The 24,433-nt window shown below is 37.8% G+C and overlaps 1 protein-coding gene across 1 annotated transcript in view; it reads right to left on the bottom strand.

Annotated features, from left to right (window-relative positions):
- Positions 1 to 24,433, bottom strand: part of Exoc4 (exocyst complex component 4) — a 719,572-nt gene that overhangs the window by 377,528 nt on the left and 317,611 nt on the right. Inside the window, exon 10 of the mRNA XM_005365800.2 lies at positions 15,432 to 15,528. Coding sequence (XP_005365857.1) covers positions 15,432 to 15,528 — 97 coding nt within the window. The remainder of the gene's footprint in view (positions 1 to 15,431; positions 15,529 to 24,433) is intronic.

Genomic DNA, 24,433 nt, shown 5'->3' with positions numbered 1-24,433 from the left:
TTCCCTTGAAGAGTAGCTTCTCAAGCAGTTGTTTCTAGAGCCTGGTTCTGCAGACGCAGAACCATCTGCTAGCAAGAAGCAAGGGACTTGTGGGCAGCATGCAAGCTCACTTGCTCCACTCCTAGCTATTTCACAGAGGTCCTTGCAAATGACCTGAGGGAACTGACTGGGTGTACAGGCAAACAAACAAAATCTAAGGAGAGGCTAAAAAATTCAAATCTCAATTCCACCAGAGTATAGTGACGAATAACTTTGGGGAAATTGTATTATCTCTGAACCAAGTGATGATTATAAAAATTGAAATAGGAAAATTCATGAAAAAAAGTTGGCACAAAGTAAATGAATATTAATAAATGCCTAATTTCTTACTCCAGGCTGAGTGGGCTTGAGAGGTGGCCGCATCTCCTTCTGTGTCCATCCTTTTTATCCAATTCTGTATTCAACTTAAATAAAACATTTATTATGTAGTCTATAATCCAAGAGAGGGTGAATATGAGCAAAGAGGATGGCATACATATATGAAATGGTCAAAATATAGAATAAATATATGCTAATTAACAATTTTTAAAGAATTTTTGTTTTTTCAAGTCGAGAGGAAGTCCAAACAGGACACTTAGGTTTAGTATTTTTACAATTAAATGCATTTTTACACTTGCAATATTCCACTTGAAAGCATGTCCAACCTTCTGATGTTGTGTAAAGAAATTGTTATCTATGAAGTTTAAGTTCAAAAAGCTGCAATTAAGTGACAGAAAATAAAAGTAAAATAAAATCCTTAATATTTTAACTGCATTTAGAAACTGATATTGGGCCACATTTATAGCAAACTTTGACTACATGCAGACCATGCAGGTTAGACATGCATGTGACCTATTTAAAAGAAAATATATCCTTTCAATGCCTTACAGAGATGTCACAAAACAAACAAATAAAAAAAAGCAAACCCAAAAACAGGTTCCATAAGGGGCATCCTCCTCAGCACCCTCTTTCCTCCCCTGGCTTCTTGCTAACATACTGCAGCACACAGGCAGGCAGCTCGGAGGACACTTTCCATCCCAGTCACGGCAGCATCAGAGATGGCTGGTTCTCCCTCTACAAATTTACTTGGAAAATACTCAGTAAGAAACGTGAGGAAACAAATTAGTCATTCTATAGCCTATTGATTACGCCACTGTGAAGCAGGGTCACCCTGGGAATGCTTTTGGGGGAAAGGGAAGCAATCAATTCAGTGAACCTAGAGCTCACTAATCTGGCGATACTAACTAGCCAGGAAGGTACAGGCATGACCCTGCTTTGCCTCCTCAGTGTTAGGATTACAGGTGCATCCCATCCTGCCTGATCTGTAAGTGGGTCCTGGAGCAAGCACTTAATTGGCTGAGCCATTTTCTAAGACTTTATTTTACTTTCTTTTGTTTTTAATTGTGCTCATTTGTTGGCACAAATCATAAAGAGTACATCAGGTCTAACTCAATAAACTCCGCTGTATTTGTTTGAAAGATATTGAGTTTAAGACTGAAAAAGTGGCCCAGCAGTAATGGTAAAGGCCTTTAATCCTAGCATTTGGGAGGCAGAGGCAGGCAGATCTTTTTGAGTTTAAGGTCAGTGTGGTCTACAGAGAGAACTTCAGGATGGCCAGGGCTACACAGAGAAATCCTGTCTCCTAAAAACAAACAAACAAACAAACAAACAAACAAAATGACCGAATAAGTGGTTGTTTTGTTTTATTTTCCTATTTTCATTCTATACAGCTTTGCTGTAGTTCTCACTTACAAAATAAGATAAATGTGTCAATAATGGGTAATTTAGCAGTATTCTGCTGTCATTTCATATGCATTAATTTAATTAATGGAGATCATTTATCATCCTACTAGAGCTTTTTCTTTGAGAAGGTAACAATATCTTATTAGCATTTGAGATCTCAAAATAATAATTTGCATTACTGAAATTACATATTAGATATAATCTAAAGTAGTGATTCATTCTGTTTTCCCCAGTATCTGAGATTCCTAATTTCTTCTAACAAAAGGAAGTGGTATGTTCTATGCATTATTACAGAAAAACTCCTCAAATATTTCTGTGTCACAAAATCTTGAAATTCAACTCTTAGTGATTCACATGCAAGCAGCTTTTCTCTGTTTCCTATAAACACCTTGGAGTAGTAAATCCTATTTCTATGAAGGAGCTCCAAGAGACAGGAAGAGGAAAGAAAGACAAGGAGTGAGCCCAGTGTGGAGGCAGATTTCTCCTACGTTTCCTTCTCTTTGCTTTATCTGTAAGCAAAGCATAATGCTAAGGCCCTACACACACACACACACACACACACACACACACACACACACACACACACACACACACACACAGGCACACACACACACGAGGCAAACCCATTAACCAACTACTTTCAGTTTCTAGAACCTATGCAAGTATTATGGAGTTTTCCTGGACTCAAGCCTCACTGTAATTAGTGTAGGTATGTTGGCTCAAATTCTCCTGCCAAAAACACAATATGTGTATTATTCCTATTGTGTAGATGAAGGATCCTAGGCTTGAAGCAGCCCAGTGAGCAAAAATTGGAATAAAAGCTAAGATGGGCAGAACCTCTAAATCTGACAGCTCATAGAATATTAGGGGATTTGAGCCCTCCCCTCAGTTCCTTCTAACACATATTTCTTCATATGATATTTTCATAAAATTTATTCATTTATTTACAATGCTAAGAACCAGTGCTTTAATGACAGCAACCACACAGTGTACCTCTTTATTTAACCTTCCTAAGAGGAACTGCTCCTTAGAAAGTAATCTATTAAACCCAAAACAACAGGAAAATACATGTTATCTGGGGAAACCCATTTCTTCCCATAACTACCTCTACTTCCTCAACTTTTTTGTTGTTATTGTTGCTTGTTTTCTGAGACAAGGTCTCATGCATCCTAGGCTGGCCTTGGTATCACTGTATCTGAGAATGAGCTGGACATCTTCATCTTTCAGTGGTCACCTCCTAAATGCTGGGATTACACGCGAGCACCACCATTCCAGGCTTCCCTTTCATACCTCTTAATGCTTAAGACTTTCTCAGGTCTAACCAACCTGGACCAAAAGAACTTGAAAACCTCCAGCCCTGATTCCACTGTCCTGGACTCTACTCTTACATTATGTTAGCAGAACAACAAATAGGACAGACAACATAGTTCTTAAATGTTCCAATTTTGTTTACTTTGTTTTCACTGAGCAGTGCAGAAGCAGGCCATTTGGAAGTGTCAACAAAGAAAAAGGTTTATAAAGCCTGGATTACTTTCTCTTATCTGTCAAAACAAAGAAATTTAGCAATATAGTGGACACAATTCTGCTATACAGACAAGGTATATAGACAAGAATTTAGAACGAGTGAGGAGATGTTTGCAGAGCTTGGAGACCCAGAGAGAAAAGATTCGAGATGTTTCTGATGTAAACCTGTGAGAGACCATCAAAAGTTCTAGAAGATAAACACCCTGTGGTGCTGGGACACAGGTGTATCATGGTGCAAACACTGCACAGAACTCCTTAAGGAGCACCCATAAAGAGAAGCACCTCTGAAGGATACTTCCACATAGGGCTATCTGGATACAGAGGCATTTTCATCAATGACAGGAAAACATAGAGAACTATTTTTATTCTGTTTATTGGTCTTTGGACAAAAATGATCCTGACTGATAAGCCACAAGACTTAACAACTATTTCACAGTCACTTTGCAAAAGCATAAACATTAAATGAATAATTAGATGAATTTAAAAAAAAAGTTATGCTTCTGACATAAAATGATAATCCTACTGACATGCTTCCAAATGAATACATTAAAATGTTCATTATTCCATGAAGACTAAAGTATAGCAAGATGGTGCCAACAAATTGCCTGGATGTAAGTCAGAATGGTTGTCCTGCCCTATACTATATTAGTATGAAGAATTTTCAGGCATTAAGATGTACATGTGTTCTCAGTAGTCCTCATTGTCTGCTATGTAAGTCCGGTTTTATCCCATGCTTTTTCAGACCCAAACTAGCTGGTCTTGGTGAATTCCCGAAAGATCATCCCCATTGTCTCAGAGTGTGGGTGTACCCCTCGCGGTCCTGAGTTCCTTGCTCGTGCTCCCCCTCCTTCTGCTCCTGATTTGGACCTTGAGATTTCTGTCCGGTGCTCCAATTTGGGTCTCTGTCTCCTCTCATCGCCTGATGAAGGTTAATATTCAGGAGGATGCCTATATGTTTGTGTTTGGATTCACCTTCTAAATTAGCTTCTCTAGGATCGTGAATTATAAGCTCACTGTCCTTTATTTATGGCTAGAAACCAAATATGAGTGAGTACATCCCATGTTCCTCTTTTTGGGTCTGGCTTACCTCACTCAGGATAGTGTTTTCTATTTCCATCCATTTGTACGCATGAACTCAAGAACAATGGCAATGGGTTTTTGATCCTACTGCACATACTGGCCTGGGGGGAGCCTAGGCAGTTTGGATGCTCAACTTACTAAACCTGGATGGAGGTGGGCAGTCCTTGGACTTCCCACAGGTCAGGGAACCCTGATGGTTCTTCAAGCTGATGAGGGAGAGGGACTTGATCGGGGGAGGGGGAGGAAAATGGGAGGCGGTGGCGGGGAGGAGGCAGAAATCCTTAATAAATAAATAAATTTAAAAAAAAAAGATGTACATGTGTTAAAAACCAGTTTATAGTGAATATCTGAGAATAATATTATACTCCTTATATGTTGTAAGCAAAGAAGGGCCTACAAAAGCAGAAGTTATTTGCAAAATAAAATAATGCCATAACAGATATAGACTCTTATGTTCTCTTGAAGACAAAGCTAAAGATAGAAACAATCCGCTTGTTAACACAGAAGATTCAATTCATTATATCCTAAGAAACAAAGTGAATGAGCTGGTTACGCTTTAAGTTTTTAAAAAGATTTTATTTTATTATTTCAGTGTGTGTGTGTGTGTGTGTGTGTGTGTGTGTGTGTGTGTGTGTGTGTGTGTGTGTGTGTGTGTTTAGACGTGCGCTCATGAGTGCAGGTCCCACAGAGGCAAGAAGATGTGGATTCTTATGGCGCTGGAATAACAGATGGATGTGAACCATCAGACATGTACACTGGGAATCAAACCAGAGTCCTTTGGAAGATCAATTCATGGCCTTAACCACTGAGCCATCTCTCCAGCTCAAGGACGTACTCTAAAATATTTAGAAGTGCCTTTTCTAACATAGAGATATCGGCAATCTGTGTAGAGAAATTTCTTTTAAATGAATTTTATTTTTAGTTAGCTAGAAATTTTATCATAGATAACTTTATACAATAAACATAATAAAGGAATATAAACTATTATACTCACAATAACCAGTTAGTCTATAGTGCTTCCTTATAAAGTGTCTCAAAAATTTTTAGATTTTCTTCTCTTTCAGAGAACAAATGAAGAGGCAGGCACTATCAGCAGACTGGAGCACCATGAACCTGACATTTACAAAGAGAGCCTTGACCTTTCTAGAGTCAAAGAGACCAGTCTGCTCTGTCATCAAGGAGCACAGGCTCCTGAGAAACCTCCTCACGTTAGTGTGCTGAATTGGAGGCACATGCTTCTACTACAAAGAAGGAAGTAGGACTCGGGCTCTAGAGTCTTTGACCCAGGCTTGCATCTCAGCTGCTACATTTACAATAGTACAACTTCGATCAATCTATTCCATCTCTCCTGGACTCAGGTTCTTCAGATATGAGGTGAGAATGATAACCGTATGAAACACAGAGAGCTCCTGGAAAGGTGAAATGAGGTGAGGCTTGCAATATACTTACAACATAACTGGGCACATCCCTAAGGCTCAAGGATTTTAGCTATCCTTCTTCATGTGAGGTGACTGAATCATGAAGAATACAAAAGAAAACTCGAAGAGTGAGTCCAGGATATGCACACTTAGGTGACGAAGCCCGTGTTATATACTTTAATATACTAGAATCACAATGTTTGGAGACTACTATTTATTTTATTTACAGTATGAAATCCAAAGTGTTATATATTTTCTTCTATACAACATAACAAGGAATCAAAATGTATACTCATTACTATACCCAGCTACAAATAGGAAACAATTGAAGAATATTGAAGAAATTCAATGTTTGTGTTGTTTCAAACATATGATGATGAATTGGATATGAGCAATACAAGCATAATTACCAGGACTGCATCAATAACCTGACTCCTTGTGGTTTCGGTGATGGTTTTCCTGGAGTTTGCTATGATAATGAGTATATGCATTGTTGATCCATTAAGGACCATGCCTGCTGTCTTAATGTGCTCCCTCAAGAAATGCTGACATATTTGTTTGGGAGAGACATTGTGCTTTCTTAAAGACATTCAAATATCAGGATCTCTTAGGATATGCTAATAATCATAAAGTATAGAGGGGTGTGCTGGATGCATTATAAATGCATCTATTTTCTCTTTCTTCTCTCTGCAGAGGACATACCACTGGCTATGTTCTAACCAAATGCAACCATCTTCAGAGTTCTGATTATTAATTACATATTGAAGTACAACTGGTCTCACTCTTGGCGGTTATTCATATCCACCACATGAAAGAGGATGTAAAATATGAATGGCTCACATTTCACTCAAGTCCCATTGAGCACAGAGTGGGAGTGTGTGGGTAAAAGAATCTAGAAGACTGGCAGGAAACAAAAGGAAAGGGTATTTTTCAGTATCAAGGCCACTTGGAAAAGCTTATATTTTGTTTTTTTTCAGAGAAAGCAGGAAAAACAAAAGAATGGCACATAATAACTAATATTTCAAAGATAGTCTTGTGCAGCACACTACAGAATTCACATAAGTTGCTTGGAAGATTTCAAAACAGTCAGGCAAGCCTTCTTCAAATGCAACCTATGCCCATAAATGCCTTGCAGAAGCTTTAAAGGCTCTGACGCGTCCCACTGCCATTAACGACTATAAGGGTTTCACCTCCAGAAGGAGAACATATAGGGAAATGCAATTCTTGACAGCCTCTGTGATGTTCAGTAAGGTGGAAGTATGTTTGCAAACGTGGAACCTGACTGACTTGCTGTGGCACTTTTTTTGACAGACGACGTTAAACAAATGTCGCACACAGGAGTTTCTCTGATATGTGTGCCTGGGTGTGGGGGAAAGAAAGGGAGGGGAAGCTTCATAAGCTGTCATGGGAAATTAACAGTCTACCTTAAGGAGTTTACACACTATCATCTTAAATAAAACACAAGCAGCCTGTCAGCAAAGATAAAGCAGGAAGGACAACAGCAAAAAAAAAAAGTGAATCGCTGCCTTGGTCTCACCCCCATATTTATTTCCAAGACCTGGGTATGAATTTGACCTCAGTGAGTAACTCCACTAGAAAACACAATTAGAAATGTATGCTAGCAGATTATCCACTAGAGCATCAAAAGCTACCACAAGACGTCATCTGAAAGCAATGGCCGGAAGGTACATAGGATGATCTATGACCTGTGTGGGCACCAGAAAAACACATATCTGCACCCTGGTTCTTAGGGAGAAAACCACAGTACTTCCCTAAAGGGAAGAAAAAAATCACACTGTTGAATTCACCAAAATCCATTCCCCAGTATTTGAGAAACTAGTATTGCTTCACGTTATCAGAGACCTAGTTACGCAGACAAGACTCCTGGCACATCCGGGTGGTGTTACCTAGATCAGATCAACTTCTGGATGTGCCTGTGAGGAATTATCTAGATTAGTTCAACAGAGGTTGGAAAATTCACCTTACCTTGTTTCTATATGTTGAATAATAATGATAATAAAGCTGGGGTCCTATCCTGAATAAAATGGAAGGCGTGAGCTAAGTTCTAGTATCCATTTCCCTTTCCTCAGTACATGTGGATACAATGATCCAACTGTCTCAAACTCCTCTGCCATGACTGACTATACTCTCAAACTGTGAGTCCAAATAACCCCTCCTTCCTTACCTTGCCTTTGCCAAATATTCTTAGGACAACAAAAACAACCAAAAGACAAAAAGCACGATTTAATCTCCAAATGTTTGATAAAAAGGTTAAACGCAGTTAATATTTGTAATATAAAGTCGAAAGTATACACTTATATGTAGGTTTTAGAATCTACATAAACCAATGCACACAGTAGGCCTCATAAGTCATATAATCTGAAAATTATCTTTCATAATTCAGAAAAAAAATGTTCTGTTTCTTAGAAATCAAACGCAATGGTCATATTGCCACCCATGCAAGGACAGCTTTTAACCCACAATGTCATCTGATGGACTCTCTAATCACATAAGCTTTAGCTCAGTAAGAACAAGTATGTTCGGGCTGGAAAGATGACTAAATAGGTAAAATCACTGGCTATTTTCCAGAAGATTCTGATTCAATTCCAAGCATATATATAACAGCTCACAACTGTTGGTAACTGCAGTTCCAGAGGATCAGACACTCTCACAAAGACATACACGTAAGCAAAATATTATAAAATTAAAAAAATAGTTCAAAATAAAAAAACAAGCATGTTTCTGCATAAAACATATGCCATACTTATAAATGCTCAGAATAACACTATCAAATGCTATTGTATATATCAAACTGTCATAGTAGAAATAACTGTTCAACATTTCTCTAAGACAGAACATTTGTTGTAGATTACTATGTAAAGATGTATTGCATTTTTTATGCTGCATTTGTCTAATCATGTAAAGATGTGTTAGATTTGTCTCACCTTGCCTGCCTAAGGCACCTGATTGGTCTAATAAAAAGCTGAACAGCTAATAGCTATGTATAGGAGAGATAAATGAAGCTGGCAGGTAGAGAGAATAAGCAGGAGGAATCTAGGCTAGAGGGAATGAGAGAGAAGGGAGAAAGTAAGGGAGACACGGGGCCAGCCCGCCGGGTAGAGAGTAGGACATACAAAATGAAAGAGAGGTAAAAAGCCCCGAGACAAAACATAGATGAAGAGAAAAAACAGGAGCCTAGGCTAAAATGAAGCATTCATAACTAATAAAAAGTCTCTATGTCATGATTTGGGAACTGGTGGGAGGTGCAAAAGAAAACCTGCTACAACCATTGGCAAGAAATATAGGATAATATTTATTATAAATATTCAAACTACCTCTTCCTTTCAAAGTTGAAGGATTTATTATACACTTTTGAATAAAAGGATAAAATCCAACAGAAATAATTAAAGAAGTTAAGATTTTAAATCAAGATTTCTATTAGAAAGGTATTATAATCTTGGAAGCATTTCCTGAACAGACCCTTTGTGCTAGACTAGGTTTAGGCTAACATATAGTTTGCTAATGAAGTTGTTCTTCTGTGCTTACTCTGTAAACTTAGAAAGATTAGCATGCAAATCCTACTACAAAACCAAAACAAGCTAGGACTTTTGAAATGAAGCCCACCAGGCCATTCATTGCTTCAATGAGAAACAAAACTTTGTATTATTTGAAAGCACACTGTATCAGAATCACACACAGGATGAATCCTTCATGATATCCTGATTTTTACCAATAGCATTTGTCAAACAACACTGGAGAATATAATAAAAATGAGCTATATCAAATTATGTACTCTACTTCTAGATCTATCATTAGAAAGGACTTTATTTTCGCTGCAGCAAACTACACTAACCTATACTAAATACACCAAGCTATACGAACTTAGTCCTTAGAATTCTTCTGCACCTCAAATCCAGGAATAGGCCTAATATAATATTTTTTTTCTGAATGCTAGTATTGTCAGACTTTCTCTATACTTTTGAAGCCTTTGAGGTTTACAAAGGTAGTTCCTATATTTTTAAAGTCTAAATATGTTGCCCTCTTTACTCAGGCAAAAAGAAACCATTTCTGTTCTAATTACTTTGACTATAAGTTCCCAATTCACATCCTCCAAAAGAGACCACTAGGGAAGACACCCTGGCCTACAGTAAGCTGTTGAAACAGAGTCAACTTTCCCTTTTCATTTGCATTTCTTCTGGTCAGGGCTTCTTCCCTCAGATATTCAGGCTAAATTGCTTGCTGCATCATCAGGTTTGATTAAGAGCCATGCTTTCACAAAGACCTTCCCAATTAAGACTGTCAAAAAAAACAAACAAAGGCTCTGGAGAGATAGCTCAGAGGTTAAGAGCATTGCCTGGTCTTCCAAAGGTCCTGAGTTCAATTCCCAGCAACCACATGGTGGCTCACAACCATCAACAATGGGGTCTGGTGCTCTCTTCTGGCCTGCAGGCATACACACAGACAAAATATTGTATTCAAGGCAGGCGAATCTCTGTGAGTTCGAGACCAGCCTGGTCTACAGAGCTAGTTCCAGGACAGGCTCCAAAACCACAGAGAAACCCTGTCTCGAAAAACCAAAAAAAAAAAAAAAAAAGAATATTGTATACAAAATAAATAAATATTTTTTAAAAAACCAGCAAAAGAAATAACACATTGTGAAATTCACTTGTCATTTAAACTTTTAATTTTTGAAATGTAAGGGCCTTGAATTCCTGAAAAATAAAGAAAGCTATTGCCTTGTCAGAATCATAAAAATTAAAATGCAGAAAACAATATGCAAACTAATCAATTCTTTGCTAACATATAAAGAAAATTAAAACCCACTGTAATTTGACCATTAAAAATTTGTTTCAATATGCTTTTCCTCATTTAGATAGAAAGACAGAAAATTGATTGAATGACCTCTTCTCATTGCAAGCTTTCACTGGGGCTTCAATTGCTCACAATTTCTTGGTAGGCTACAAGTAAAACAAGGAAGATGATTCTATCTTCCATGTTCTTAAGATACAAGATTCGCCAAAAGTTAACAGCAAGGAAAAATATTAAGTAAACATTAAAGGGCCAGCCAAGTTAATGGGGTGAAGAGTTGGAAGCCAGTACAGTCGCGTCCGGCATCCTTTGTGACTTCCTAGTGGTAAGGCTGCCACGGTTATGAGGAGTACAAAAATAAGACTACAAGGTTACCATAATGGAAGACCTTGTAGGATAATTTTATGAGAGGAAAACATAAATGCCTTCTGGGAATTCATCAAACAAAATAACGGGAATCAACTTCACAGTGCTCTCTGAAGGACAGTTCAGTTTCCAATAGAGAAAATCCTCTAGGCACTGAAGAACGCACTACCAGTGGCACACAAATTACAAAAGTGCTTTCTTCATAAATGAAGTGTACAAGGCTATATGAAAAGTTTCGGGAAGACAGAGCGCCATTGATGCTAGATAGAGGAGGTGTTAGGATACAGATATTATGCTGGCCCCTGTCACCTGGAGGACAAACCCAGGTGGTACCCTGGACAGCCTAGGGTCCTATGACTAAACCACTACTCACATGTAAAGGTCCCATTAGGAAAAAAGCTCCGCCCATCCTCTCTCTTTCCCACTGCTTTTCTAAAGAGGCAGCTGATCCTGTGTCTTCTCTCTCTTCCCTCCCCCACTCCCTTTATCTCCATAAAACTCCCACATAAGCTCTGCCTGTGCGGCATGTATGTCCCTCACCCACCCCAGGGCCCCTTGGTCCGCTAAGGTCCACCTCTGCACCATTTTACAACGGGGGGGGGGGGGAATACCAGATCTGTCTCCAAAAGACACAATGAAGCATACATAGTCTACGAACACAAATATTATTTGTTGCTAATAAACTAATGTTAAATATTATTGAGAGAAAAGTTACTTCTGTGCCTCATAATCACAGTGTAAGTTATAAACAAAATGAAAAGTATTTTTTTGTTTTGTTTTGTTTTGTTTTTTTTGTTTTGTTTTTTCGAGACAGGGTTTCTCTATGGCTTTGGAGCCTGTCCTGGAACTAGCTCTTGTAGACCAGGCTGGTCTCGAACACACAGAGATCCGCCTGCCTCTGCCTCCCGAGTGCTGGGATTAAAGGCGTGCACCACCATTGCCCGGCCAAAATGAAAAGTTTGAGATAAGTCAGGAATATGAGTCACTTGATCAAAATAGAAACTTCCCAGAATAGCAGGAGGAAGATGAATGGGCAACAGAATATGCAATTAAAATAATTGTCACACTGTTTCAATACAGACCCTGCATATGTATTTTCCCTGATAAGTTTAAAAGATTCCATTGATTGATTGCTGTGCCCAGACCTGCCAATTTCTGTCTCCTACCAAGCAAGTGACTAAGCAAGTACCTCATAGACAAGAATGTGAGCTGATCTTGTTCCTGTAAACCTTACATAAAAGCACAGTCTAGTAAATAATTGGTAACAAAAGCTAAAGGAAGCATCTAGAATGAACAAGATACCATGTTATGGTTTTCATCTTAAATTTCAAGTCTTCTACTCCTCCCAACATCTTCCCATTCTTCCAATCTGCCTGCCTCATTTTGCCATAATGTCTTTTAAATAAGAACATATTTTTGAACAGTCTATTAATATAGATATAACATAATAAATAATAATAAAATAAAAGTCTATTAATCTTACTAGTAAAGAGTTAACTCATGATGAAAATCAATGTGTGGAAATTATATTTACATGCTGATTTTCCTAATTACACAATTAATTTATACACTTAAGAAAAAATGGACACTTAGAAAATGTTGGGAAATAATAATTAAAATTAAAAAGGAAATATTACTAAAGGGCTTAGTCATTTGAAGTTCTTTAAGTCCATTAGATTTTCACTGAAACTCAATAGTGCATTAAGGAATAAGGTTTGAATCTGGGCCAGCAGCTAATGAAAAGCCTCTCATTGTCACATGTTTATCAAAGAACTAATTTACCCTGCAAGCCACATAGAATTCTTGCTACATACATTAAGAGATACTCAAAGAAATAAATGGTGAATTATATCATGTGACAAACCTTCAGTTCTTGTCAACAATAACAAAACTCAGAATTATAATACAAATGGAATGGGTAAAAGAAGTGGGAATCCCAGAAGCCATTAAGCAGCTCTTAGAAAGCACTAGAAAGCTATTTATATAATGTGTTAAATTCTACCCTCCATGGGGCTTTCTTCCATACTTGAAATATTCAGACTATGGCACAACTAAGCAGCGTTAAACTGGGTTTAGAAGAGGCCTATAAAGATTCAGGTATGTTCCTATTCTCTTAGCAATTAACAACACTAAGTAAAAATCAATTGTAATTGCAGAAGATGACTAAAAAAATTATCAAAGTCCTGATATATATGGACAATATTGTCAAATACAGAAGTTTTACATTATAATTTACCTTTTATATGTAACATATATAATATATATCACCCGATTAAATAGTCTTATTTTTCTTAACCCCATGATTCTTGGTTTTGTTTTGTTTTGTTTTTTTAATTTTTCGAGACAGGGCTTCTTTTTTTTTTTTTTTGGTTCCTGTCCTGGAACTAGCTCTTGTAGACCAGGCTGGCCTCCAACTCACAGAGATCCACCTGCCTCTGCCTCCCGAGTGCTGGGATTAAAGGCGTGCGCCACCACTGCCTGGCTTCCATGATTCTTTTTTTTTTTTTCTAATTAAAAATTTCTGCCTCCTCCCTGCCTCCCTTTTCCTTCCTCCTCCCCCCACTCCCCACACCCCACTCCCCTCCAACTCCCTCTCCAGTCCAAAGAGCGGTCAGGGTTCCCTGCCCTGTGGGCAGTCCAAGGTCCTCCCCCACTCCATCCAGATCTAGGAAGGTGAGCATCCAAACAGGCTAGGCTCCCACAAAGCCAGTACATGCAGTAGGATCAAAACCCAGTGCCATTGTCCTTGACTTCTCAGCAGCCCTCATTGTCCACCAACCCCATGATTCTTAAGTGAATTTACTTGCAGCAAGAGTTTTAGAGGGTTTAAGTGTTATTCTGAGATACACCTCATAAGGATTTAAAAGTTTCTGTTACTTTACATATAAATATAGTCAGCATATAATAGTTCTTTACAGAAAAAAAGCAATATTATATAAATACAGAGTTCCTTCTATAAACAGGCATAAATGTAAAATATTAAATTTCCTTATTAAGGATTTTAAGTATACAATAAAATAATGTTAGCTACTATATGCAAATTGCCTGAAAGGTCAATTAAAACAGCCATTATGGAAAAAGACAGTGAAGATTCACCAAAAATTAAGACCAGATGATCCAGGATTTTCCATGCTGGGTACATACCCAAAAGAAAAGTGGGAACTACCTGAGTATCCTTTAGCTGATGACTGGATAAAAGAAATGTGATACATAATGGAATACTAGTCAGTTTTGACATTTGTAACAATGCATGATCTCATTCTTGAGGAATCTAAATGCTCATCTCATGCAAGTTAAGAGTGGAAAGTTGGTGACTATGAGAAGAGGGGAGGGGCAAAAGCTGAGCTTTAGGTAAGGTAATAAAAGGAAGAAAATAATATGCAGTTGTGCAGCAGAAGGGCTGCAGACAATAATGTAGATTTCAAAAATAAGGATTTTGAGATTTTACCAAAAAAAGAAAAGAATTATGTCTAAGACATTTAACATGGTAGTACAAGATTCTTATTTGTATGAAAACATTATATAACCCATTAATATGCTTGTTCTTTATGTATTTTCAAAACTAATTTAAGGAATCACAGTATTAAATATAGCATCTTAGCCTTCCATAATTTGACAAACTGTTTTTACACTGTCATGCACAGAGATCTCTAGATCTCATTAACTGTAAAGCACAGTTTGTAACTACCGAGTAATTGTCCTTTTAACCCAGAAAAGTGCCTTCTTAAAAGTACTTAGGACTTAAGAATATTTTGGGAAAGCATCATGAATTTTTCTTTGCTACAATATACTATAATTGAGAAATGAACAATGTAACAGATTTTATTCTGCTCACCATCAAATTATCTTCCGAGAAACAAAGCCATATATTTTATTCTGAATATCTTTCAGGCTTCTGTAAATCACATCTGTTCAGAGACTTGGTAATTCTCAAAAGATATTGAAGGAGTAATTAGTGTAAATGAGTAGAAAGACCACGGTCAGTCATTTGTTTTTCTTGTGAAGAACTACAGAGAAAATACGCAGGTTACAGGCTAGGACTTAGGCTGCAATGCTTCATCTCTGTGATGGCAGTGCAAAGGCTACAAATGGACACATGAGCAAGACTGTGGTCAACAAATGTATGTTTATGAAAACAGATGGTAGGCGAGATGTCCTTAGGGGGTCACTGAGACAGATCCAAAAAAGGAGAAGGAGCAGGGAAGAAGATGGGCAGGACTAGAGAAGGAAGTAAAGAAAATCAAATTCAAGTGTCTGTGAGCTATTATTACTCCTGAGAACAGGGAGCAGCTTGGCTGACATTATCTGTTCTATTGACTAACTTTCACTGTGAAACCTTACAAAATGAAACAAGTTTCTTTTCTCTAATGATTTGACTCAATGCTGGCTGAACTATTGGCACTTGGCACATCAGCATAAATAATGAGAATATTGATCACATATGAGAATATCATAGGGGATGGGATGACTTACCTCAGTAATGGATGGAATATGACAGTAATATTTCTGGCTCCAGGTTTGCAGACAAATTTTGTTCCTCCACCTTCAATTAAGTTGTCATCAGGACCCCCTTGCAAGAAAAATAAAAACGGAGATTTAGCTAGTTGGAAATTTTACAGATAAACAAACCAAGCTTACCTATATGCATGCTGGATTGTAACAGGGGCTACCTTTTAAGTTACGAATAGTATTTACAGTTATTGCAAATGACATGATCCAATCTTTCTCTTCAACAATCTATGGCATAATTACCCAGCGAAAAATGATAAAGTCCAAGAAGAATCAAAGACATATGTAAAGTAATGGCTCAAGGTTACAATATTGTTGAAGCTCAAACATTTATTTCTAGTCAACAGCGTCTTCTTTGGACAGGGGAGCACAGAAAAGGATGAAGTTACATTATAAAACATCCAAGATTGTATATAAATTCTATTCACCACATTGTCATCAAGACAAAAATCCCACAGATTAAAAGACACACTACAGTTTTATGTCACACTAAAAAGAAAGAATCCTAGCTATTAAAATATGTAATTTACTTAATATTTATTTTATCATTGTAGAAAGCTTACTTGGCTACTTAAATAGATATTTTTATAAATATAGCGAGTGTATTTAATAAGTAAATACAATAAAATAAACTTAGAACAAAAAAATAGCTCAGTGATTAAAATCACTGGGTGCTCCTTCTAGAGGACCTGGATTCAATTCCCTGCACCCACATGGTAGCTCAAAACCATTTGTAACTCCAGTTCCAGAAGATTCAATGTTCTCTTCTGGCCATCTAGGGCACCATACACAAAAGTATCCCACAGACATGTGTGCAGTAAAAATATAAAAAGAAACTCATCAAGATATTCTTAAACTACATAATATACACACTCCAATTCTTGGAATAACTGATCAGAGCTGGCAGTATCCATGTTTTCAAAAAGTACCATCCTATATTAGCGAGAATATATTGTCTTAAAGGGGTGTACCACATTGCATGAAAGATTTTATTTCAAGCTACTGATACACATTTGGAAAAGTATAAAATAGCTGCTTTCTCAGTGCTATCACAAGTCTAAAGCAGATTTTGCAACCAGGACTTATATTCTTTCCTAAAATGGCTCTTAATTGGTAATTAGCTGAAACATCAAAGGGTCAAAGTGCAGGAAGTAATTGCCAGGCTCACACATTCTAAGGCAGTAACAATTTGCCATCACCATTTTGCACAGATTTAGCTGCAGAGCATTTAGAATATATAAAGCTCCAAATAACTTCAGAGTTGGAAGAAATGCTTCTACCAGTACCACCTCCCTCATCCCCATGAGTTTTTTTCTTTTAATGATTCAATGGCTATAATCCCTAGCTTCTTTCCACTTTTATCTGTTCCAAGAGGAGTGAATTCTTTTGATTAGCAAAAATTAAGCAAAAAAAGGAGGGCACATGAATGGCCTGGGAAGCCGCAGTGTTCCATCTGAAAAACCATGACATCTATAGAGGATAAATGTAGTTTGGTTTATGTTGATAAGGATGTGGATAGAACTCAAAGATAAAATAATTGCACAATACATGCAAGACCCTTGTTTCAGTACATGAAGGGAGGAAAGTTTGCCTGTAACGGGGGAAGGGATAAAAAAGGAGTAAAGTTATTTAATACCTTTTATTAAATGGTTAAACAAATCAATCTCCCATGTTCAGCTAGCGAGTGCACCCTAACTTAGGATATATCCTTCAGTGTCACTACTTTTATTGTATAATTGACACTTTACTTTTCCTTTACCAACAGTTTCAGAATTTTGGCACAAAAACCATGCTATTTGGAGGGTTTCTTCAAAACCCTAGCAACCTACACTTACAAATTTTCTCTTTCTACTTTAAACATTTCCTTATGGTTAGAATTCATTGCATTGTATCAGACACAAGCAAAAATGACTTTGCTTTGTTATTTATCTTTGCAGTCTCCAAGGCACCTAGAAGACTGATAAAACCATGTGAAGTTTTTGAAATCTACATCCATGATCATCAGCACTTCCCAGAGGCATTTAGACAGGTACTGTTTGGATCAGTTGTTTTGACCAACCCATCAGAACACAGTTCAAAATTTTTAACAAAAATACAATGGCATATACAGCTCTTCCTTTAAATTAATGACTTGCCCCACATTCTCAAAGTTTGCATATCAACATAATGATATGAAGTAGGATTATTGATGTTTTGCTAACGTTTGCAACTTAAACAAAAGCATGAAAACTGCCACCAGGATGAGGGGTATAGCTCAGTTGCAGAGGATGGGCTGTGCATGAGCAAGGAAATGGGATTAATGAATTCACAGTGCCAAAGAAAAGAAGAAGGCAAACAGACAGAGCCTGGAAAAAACTAAAAGAAATACTACTCTGTTAACAAACCTCTTCCTTGGGGCTGGAGAGATGGCTCAGTGTTTAAGAGCATTGCCTGCTCTTCCAAAGGTTCTGAGTTCAATTCCCGGCAACCACATGGTGGCTCACAACCATCTGTAATGAGGTCTGGTGCCCTCTTCTGACTTACAGGCATACATGCAACAGAATATTGTATATAAAATAAACAAACAAACAAACAAATAAATAAATAGTCCTTTTTAAAATAAACAAACCTCTTCCTCCAAACACCATATTGAACATTTACAACCAGAGAAGAGAAACTAAGAATGGATTTATCTTGTTTATCAACAATTTTCCTTTTAAGACCACAAAACCTAATCAGAACAGAATTGCCAAGGAGATGTGTACAGAGGAAGTAAAGTTACATTCTGCACTCCAGGAACAGCATACACAAAACAAAACAAAAAAAACAACTTTGTATGAGATGGACACAAAAATACCACACAGTTCTTCAGTATGCATATTATCAGTGTGAATATAATTCAGCATAAGTACTTTTTCAAACTGATATGAATTAAAATAGATGTCTTTTAATGATTTCCAAAAATATCAAGTGTTATGATTTTAAGGGTTTGATAAGGAACTTTAGACTGAAACAACCAAGAGGCAGTCGGTCCATTCTTCATATACACTGCATACATATGCCTGGCCTGTGCGCCTTGGGCATACTGGGCTCACTTCTGGAAGTGTATTGCTTTTTACCAATTCTTTAAGTCCAATATCTACCCTAAAACAGCCAACCCTGTTTCCCAAAGCCCACAACTTCATTAAAAGAAATCTCACATAAAAACAACTTGGACAAACTTTAATATATGCCATTTTTAATTATTATATGACTTCATTAAAACTTATATAACTTATTCCTACATAGAGGTTAAGGAAGCATTCATCTGCTGCATGAATAGAAAAAGAAATGGAGCTCTATGTGGACAAAACAATATTAAAATTAGATGAGAGAGTGTACGTGAAAATATACTGTCAACTGACAAGGCCTAGCAACAGTGAGCAACTGGGTCTGTGCCCCTAAAGCCTTACAGGCAGTAGGAATACTTAATAATGTGTGTTTATAACAAGGGATAGAGCCAGTATAAAGAAAGAAGCAATGCGAACTATGGAGACAGAGCGCCTAGAAATGCCAGTGGGGGAGATGAGGCTGTGGTCATGAAGGAAGAAGAGAGGATATGAAGTTCCAAACTTAGCCACAGTCCCACTGATCAAAACTTGTAGGAGCTGAGGGAAACGATGGATTCATGTGGTGTGCGGATGCTAAAAAGGAGTGAGAAAGACTCTGCTATGTCTACTTTAACCCTCAGCCGAAATCTACCTACAGGAACAGTGTGCATTCTTTCAGCTCTGTGCCTCTGTGATCTGCGTCTTTATAACGCAGGTGCCTACATCTAGGGTACTAAATGCCATGGTGTGTGATCTCCAAATGCCACGTGCAGAACTCCTAACCTCCAATTTGCCAGTACTGTGATCTGAGACGTCTGTCTTGAGTATGCCCATGTATGGATTCAAGAAAACATCCAAGGACACAGATGGCTATAAAAAATTGAGTCCCTTTTCTCTCTCACCCTTCTTCTGTCTTTTTTTCTAATATTTATTTATTTATTAAGCATACAATGTACTGCTGGCAAGGAAGGCACCAGGTCTCATTATAGATGGTTGTGAGCCACCATGTGGTTGCTGGGAATTGAACTCGGGACCTCTGGAAGAGCAGCCAGTGCTCTTACCCTCTGAGCCATCTCTCCAGCCCCCCTTCCTCTGTCTTTTTTGTCATGGTATGTCACCTTCCAATCCTCTAGAGCTATACACCATTGAATTTCTGTTCATTATAAATGACTCAGTCTGTAATATTCTGCTGTAACAGCACAAAATTGACAAAGGTATTCGATTACCATTTTTAAAATAAAAAAGCAGCAGCATCCTAAAAACTATTTTTGAAAACAAACCTATCAGAATGAAAAGAAAGGCCCTCGCCAATAATCACAAAGTCTGAGAGTCTCTACCATCAAAATGGACTCTAAATGGACTTTTGGCATTTCATGATTCTAGGTGAGAAACAGAACTCACCTCTCCTCATATGCCTTCCCATTGAGCCAAGTAGCCCGGGAACTGCTGTCAAAGCCATGAAGGAGCAAACTGTTCAAATTTGGAGACGTGCACTGACCAGGCAGGGACAATGCTCACATCATTCATTATGCTTGAGCCTAGTCTCAGCTGGGAAGGCCAGGTGATGGGCACCAGAGAAAACAGTGACTGGTAATGGATGGGTGGAATGAAGAGTAAATCGACAGTAGGATTACAAGTAGGCTGTAGAGTACAAGATGGAAGAATGCCCCAGTAATATTTCCTGCTTTTGTAATGAGAAGGATGGTCTGACAAGCTCTTCCCAGAAGACTGGAACAAACCCGAGGCCACCTAACAACTTTGATAGCACAGCATCTTGGTCACAGAATAGTCCCTACCTTTAGAACTCACTTAGAGAAATTAGATGCTAAATTTACCTATCCCTTGACTTTTTCCAACCAAGATTTGTTGTCACTGTCATTTAATGACTGTAGCAGAAAGAGAAAAAAATACAGACAAATGTTCTCATTGAAATGAAAATGGGAAGAATCAGTAAATCTGTAATCAAATCACAGATCTGTTATTTATTATTAACATTAATTATTATATATTATTAGTGTAAGTAAGATAAATTAATCATAATAATCTAGGCCATTTACAAAACAGGAATTATGGTCAGTTCCTTCAAACATAATGTGCTAATAATTTAAACGAGAAATTATACACAAGGGTATTCAGCACAGTGCTTGATACAAACTATTTGCATCCCAATAAAGCAGCCCACATTTTCTTTTGGGGCTACCAATAGGTAGCATGCGTGTGTGTGTGTGTGTGTGTGTGTGTGTGTGTGTGTGCGCGTGTGCGCGCGTGTGCGTGCGTGCAGGCGCACACACATGCACGCCTGTCTAGATACATAGCTATGGAATGTGAGAGAGAATAAAAAAGAAACAGATACAGAAAGAATCTCTTGATATATCACTAGAACATAAACTAGGAAAAAGGTTCAACTTTTTAAAAAGTGCTTTCTGTATTTTTCTTGGCAACAGTAATAGTCAATAACATTAATGAGTTCAACAAATGAATCTGTAACAAATGAATGAAACATTTCTGTGAGTTCATTTGGGGGGACAGTATCACTGCAGTGATAGATTGAGAAAATTGCTACAACCACTTACAGTGTGACAAGATGAAATAAGCTTCACTGGACTTTTAATTTTTCAGTTAAAATAATCAATATCAACCAGATGGTGGTGGCGCATGCCTTTAATCTCATCACTTGGGAGGCAGAGGCAGGCAAATCTCTGTGAGTTCAAGGCCAGCCTGGTCTATAAGAGCAAGTTCCAGGACAGGCTCCAAAGCTACAGAGAAACTTTGTCTAAAAAAAAAAAAAAAAAAGAGGAAAAAACCAAAAATAAATAAAATCAATATCAGTAACAAATGTATAAATGCTATTACTGTGAACAAATAACTTGTGCCACAAACTTAAATTAAATAGTGACTTCCATTAGGTTACAGAAAGTAGCATGTCCCAAATGACATTCTGAATGTCTCGTAGGCATAAAATTGGCTTTCAACATTGCAAAGAATTATAGTGAAGATAAGAGTATGTTATAACGAATATCGGACTTTGGAAAAGTCATGCGAAATAACAAAAATGGAATTCCTAATTGCAACAATAAAGAGCATGTTTAATTGGATCTAGGTACCAGATGAGTGGCCTGAGTTTTTTGAACTCCATGTTACCTTAGCAGAGGCAGCCTTACTGACTAAGTTGTTCAACATAGATGTATTGTTTTTTGTTTGTTTTGGTTTTTCAAGACAGGGTTTCTTTCTGTAACACTCTTGGCCATCCTGGAACTCACTTTGTAGATCAGGTTGACCTTGAACTTGGAGATCCACCTGCCTTTGCCTCCCAAGTGTTGTGATTAAAGTTGTGCACCATCACCATCTATCTACATAGGTTTGTTCTTAAAGCATAAAATGCCCTCAAAACTCAAGTCTGGTGCTACTATCACCTTCAGCCTCTAAAGCAGCCTGGACCCGGACTTGGAGTGTAGTCTAGAATCAAAGAGAAAATAATAGCCAAGCAAACAAAAACAAAACAACACAAAAACAAAAGCAAAAACCTTACCCACGTAAGCTTTACTATTTCAGTAAAGCAAGTGAATCAGTACTGGTAGTGGTATTGTTTTGTTAAAGAATGAGTTTTAAACAGACCTAAAAAAGAAAATGCCAGGCCGAAAAAGAAAAAGAAAAAAATACACTTCAAAACAAGTACCAGGGTATCCCTGGTACGTGGAATAGTTTTTAGACTGTAATAAATATTTGTTGACTGAATGAATGTATGTGTAAACAAAATGAAGAAAACATCATCTTTAGAGCAAGTAAATTATGACTATAAACTGTCTATGAAGAAAAAGCAGATGTATTTTTAGAAGAAATATGATCAGTTAGGAATCCAGGTTTTAGGAAAGAACTAAAAAGTTAAGTGAATTAAAATATTATTCCTAGAAAACAACACCCCAAATAGAAATTAGCTACTTATTCAAAGTTCCATTGCTCAGATACATTTATTCTTGGCTTCTTCCACTGTGGTGATCAAGGCAGATACTGTTTCCTTGGGTATGAATGAATAAATATGGTATGAGAGAAGGAAAAGAGATCAGAGTCATTAAATAGCTACCATGAAAGAAAAAGTCTGCTAGACTCTACAAAAACCTCTCTCAACTCTAATAATAGCTATAAGATATTATCACCAAACACAGACATTAAGGAATGTATGTAGCTTCTGCTGGAGGAGCGAAGGTACGGGGTCTGCTCAAGATGCATATGGTAGGCTCAATATCAAACTTCAGTCACATGCATCCTACAGCCTGTTTAATTAACATCAGTTTCTTTTTACAGAGACTTAGATGTTGAATTAGATAATGGGAATACAGAAAAATTCCAAAATATGGAGCATTGAGACCAGTTTGTGATGAGAAGACACATTTATGCATTTTTTTCATAAAATCAAGACTAAACATGTATTGGATAGTCAGGTCAAAATCTAAAATGTCTCTTTGATTAAAGATACAAGTGAACTCAAGAGAAAACATATTTTCTTTCTATGAAATGACCACATAGGCAGTATATTTGTAAGAAGCACATTTAATTATCCAACTGAGGTTAGGACTACCTTTTGAAATTTGCAGGCAGAAGAAAGAAATCTTGAACAGCCCCTTTCTGCTTCCATGACCCCAGAAGAGGTGGAATATATGTAAGTTGGAGGACCAGGAAACGGAAAAGTTCTACAATATGGCAGGGCAGGAGGAAGGAAATGGGAGAGTCAGGATCTGGGTTAGGAACATTTCTGATAGACACAATGGGGGAAAGGGGGGGGGGGAACATGATGGAAGGTTCTGGTAAGAGAGAAACTTAGGCAACTGATTATAGATGAAGAAAGCCTTGAGGAGGATGGAAAGACTCACCTCAAGGAAATGGTGGAAGTTAATGCTAAGGAGATTCTATCAGGCTGGCGCATATGGCTGGAGTCAGATGAGGAAAATCTAAGCTGGCAAGTAGCAGAAGGTGCTTGAAATAACACTCTTCCCACTCTCCCTGAGGACAGAACCATAAGGACCTCTCCTCTGAGCTATAAACACAGAGAAGAAGAAGAAGCATTTATGATGAAGTCCCTAAGGTAAGAGAATTCCAAGGATCCCGCCCAGATAAGAAAAGGAGATTATTATGGTCTCTCACAGGCCTAAAACAGGGAGAAGAGGTAGATAACCTCAATTAGGGACTGCACGGTTGCATAAGTTACTGTAAACAGGATAGATGTCACTTGTCTTGAATAAAAGTAGCAGTATAATACGTTCATGAAGCATCTGCACTTGTTGGAAACATCCGTGAGAATAATATGACAATTCATTTGGGAACTGTGGCAAGTAAGATGATCTCTCCCAGAATTCAGTTAGACTACATGAAATAATTCCTACAAAGAAAGAAAAGTATGCCATATTATGTAGGGGAGGCCCAGCCCAATGGGGGGTGTGTTCGCCTCAGGCTAATGTTTATGTATAAATCTGGCGGGCGTGAGCCCCGCAGGTCTTTTTTGTATTTCCTGCCCATCGCTGGATCCCTGGTGTTGTAAGCTATCCCTTCATTAAAATTTGCTGTTTCATATTAAGCTAGCCTGGTTATTATGTCGCATACAATTTTATAGTTCTAGAACTGAACACGTTCACCAGGTTCGGTGATGCATGCCGTTAATCCCAGTACTTGGGAGGAAGAGGCACTGGGAGCCCTGTGAGTTTGAGGATAACCTGGTCTACAAAAAAAGTTGCAGGACAGTCAGTAAGAACCTAGAACTGAATATATTCAAAATAACAAATAAACTTTATAATAATTGAGTTAATTAAGAGAGTGGGAGGAGCCGGGCGATGGTGGCGCACGCCTTTAATCCCAGCACTCGGGAGGCAGAGGCAGGCGGATCTCTGTGAGTTTGAGACCAGCTGG

Source organism: Microtus ochrogaster, unplaced genomic scaffold, assembly GCF_000317375.1.
Source record: "Microtus ochrogaster isolate Prairie Vole_2 unplaced genomic scaffold, MicOch1.0 UNK4, whole genome shotgun sequence".
In the NCBI taxonomy this organism is placed as follows: domain Eukaryota; kingdom Metazoa; phylum Chordata; class Mammalia; order Rodentia; family Cricetidae; genus Microtus; species Microtus ochrogaster.
This window is presented reverse-complemented; position numbering and strand designations above follow the sequence as displayed.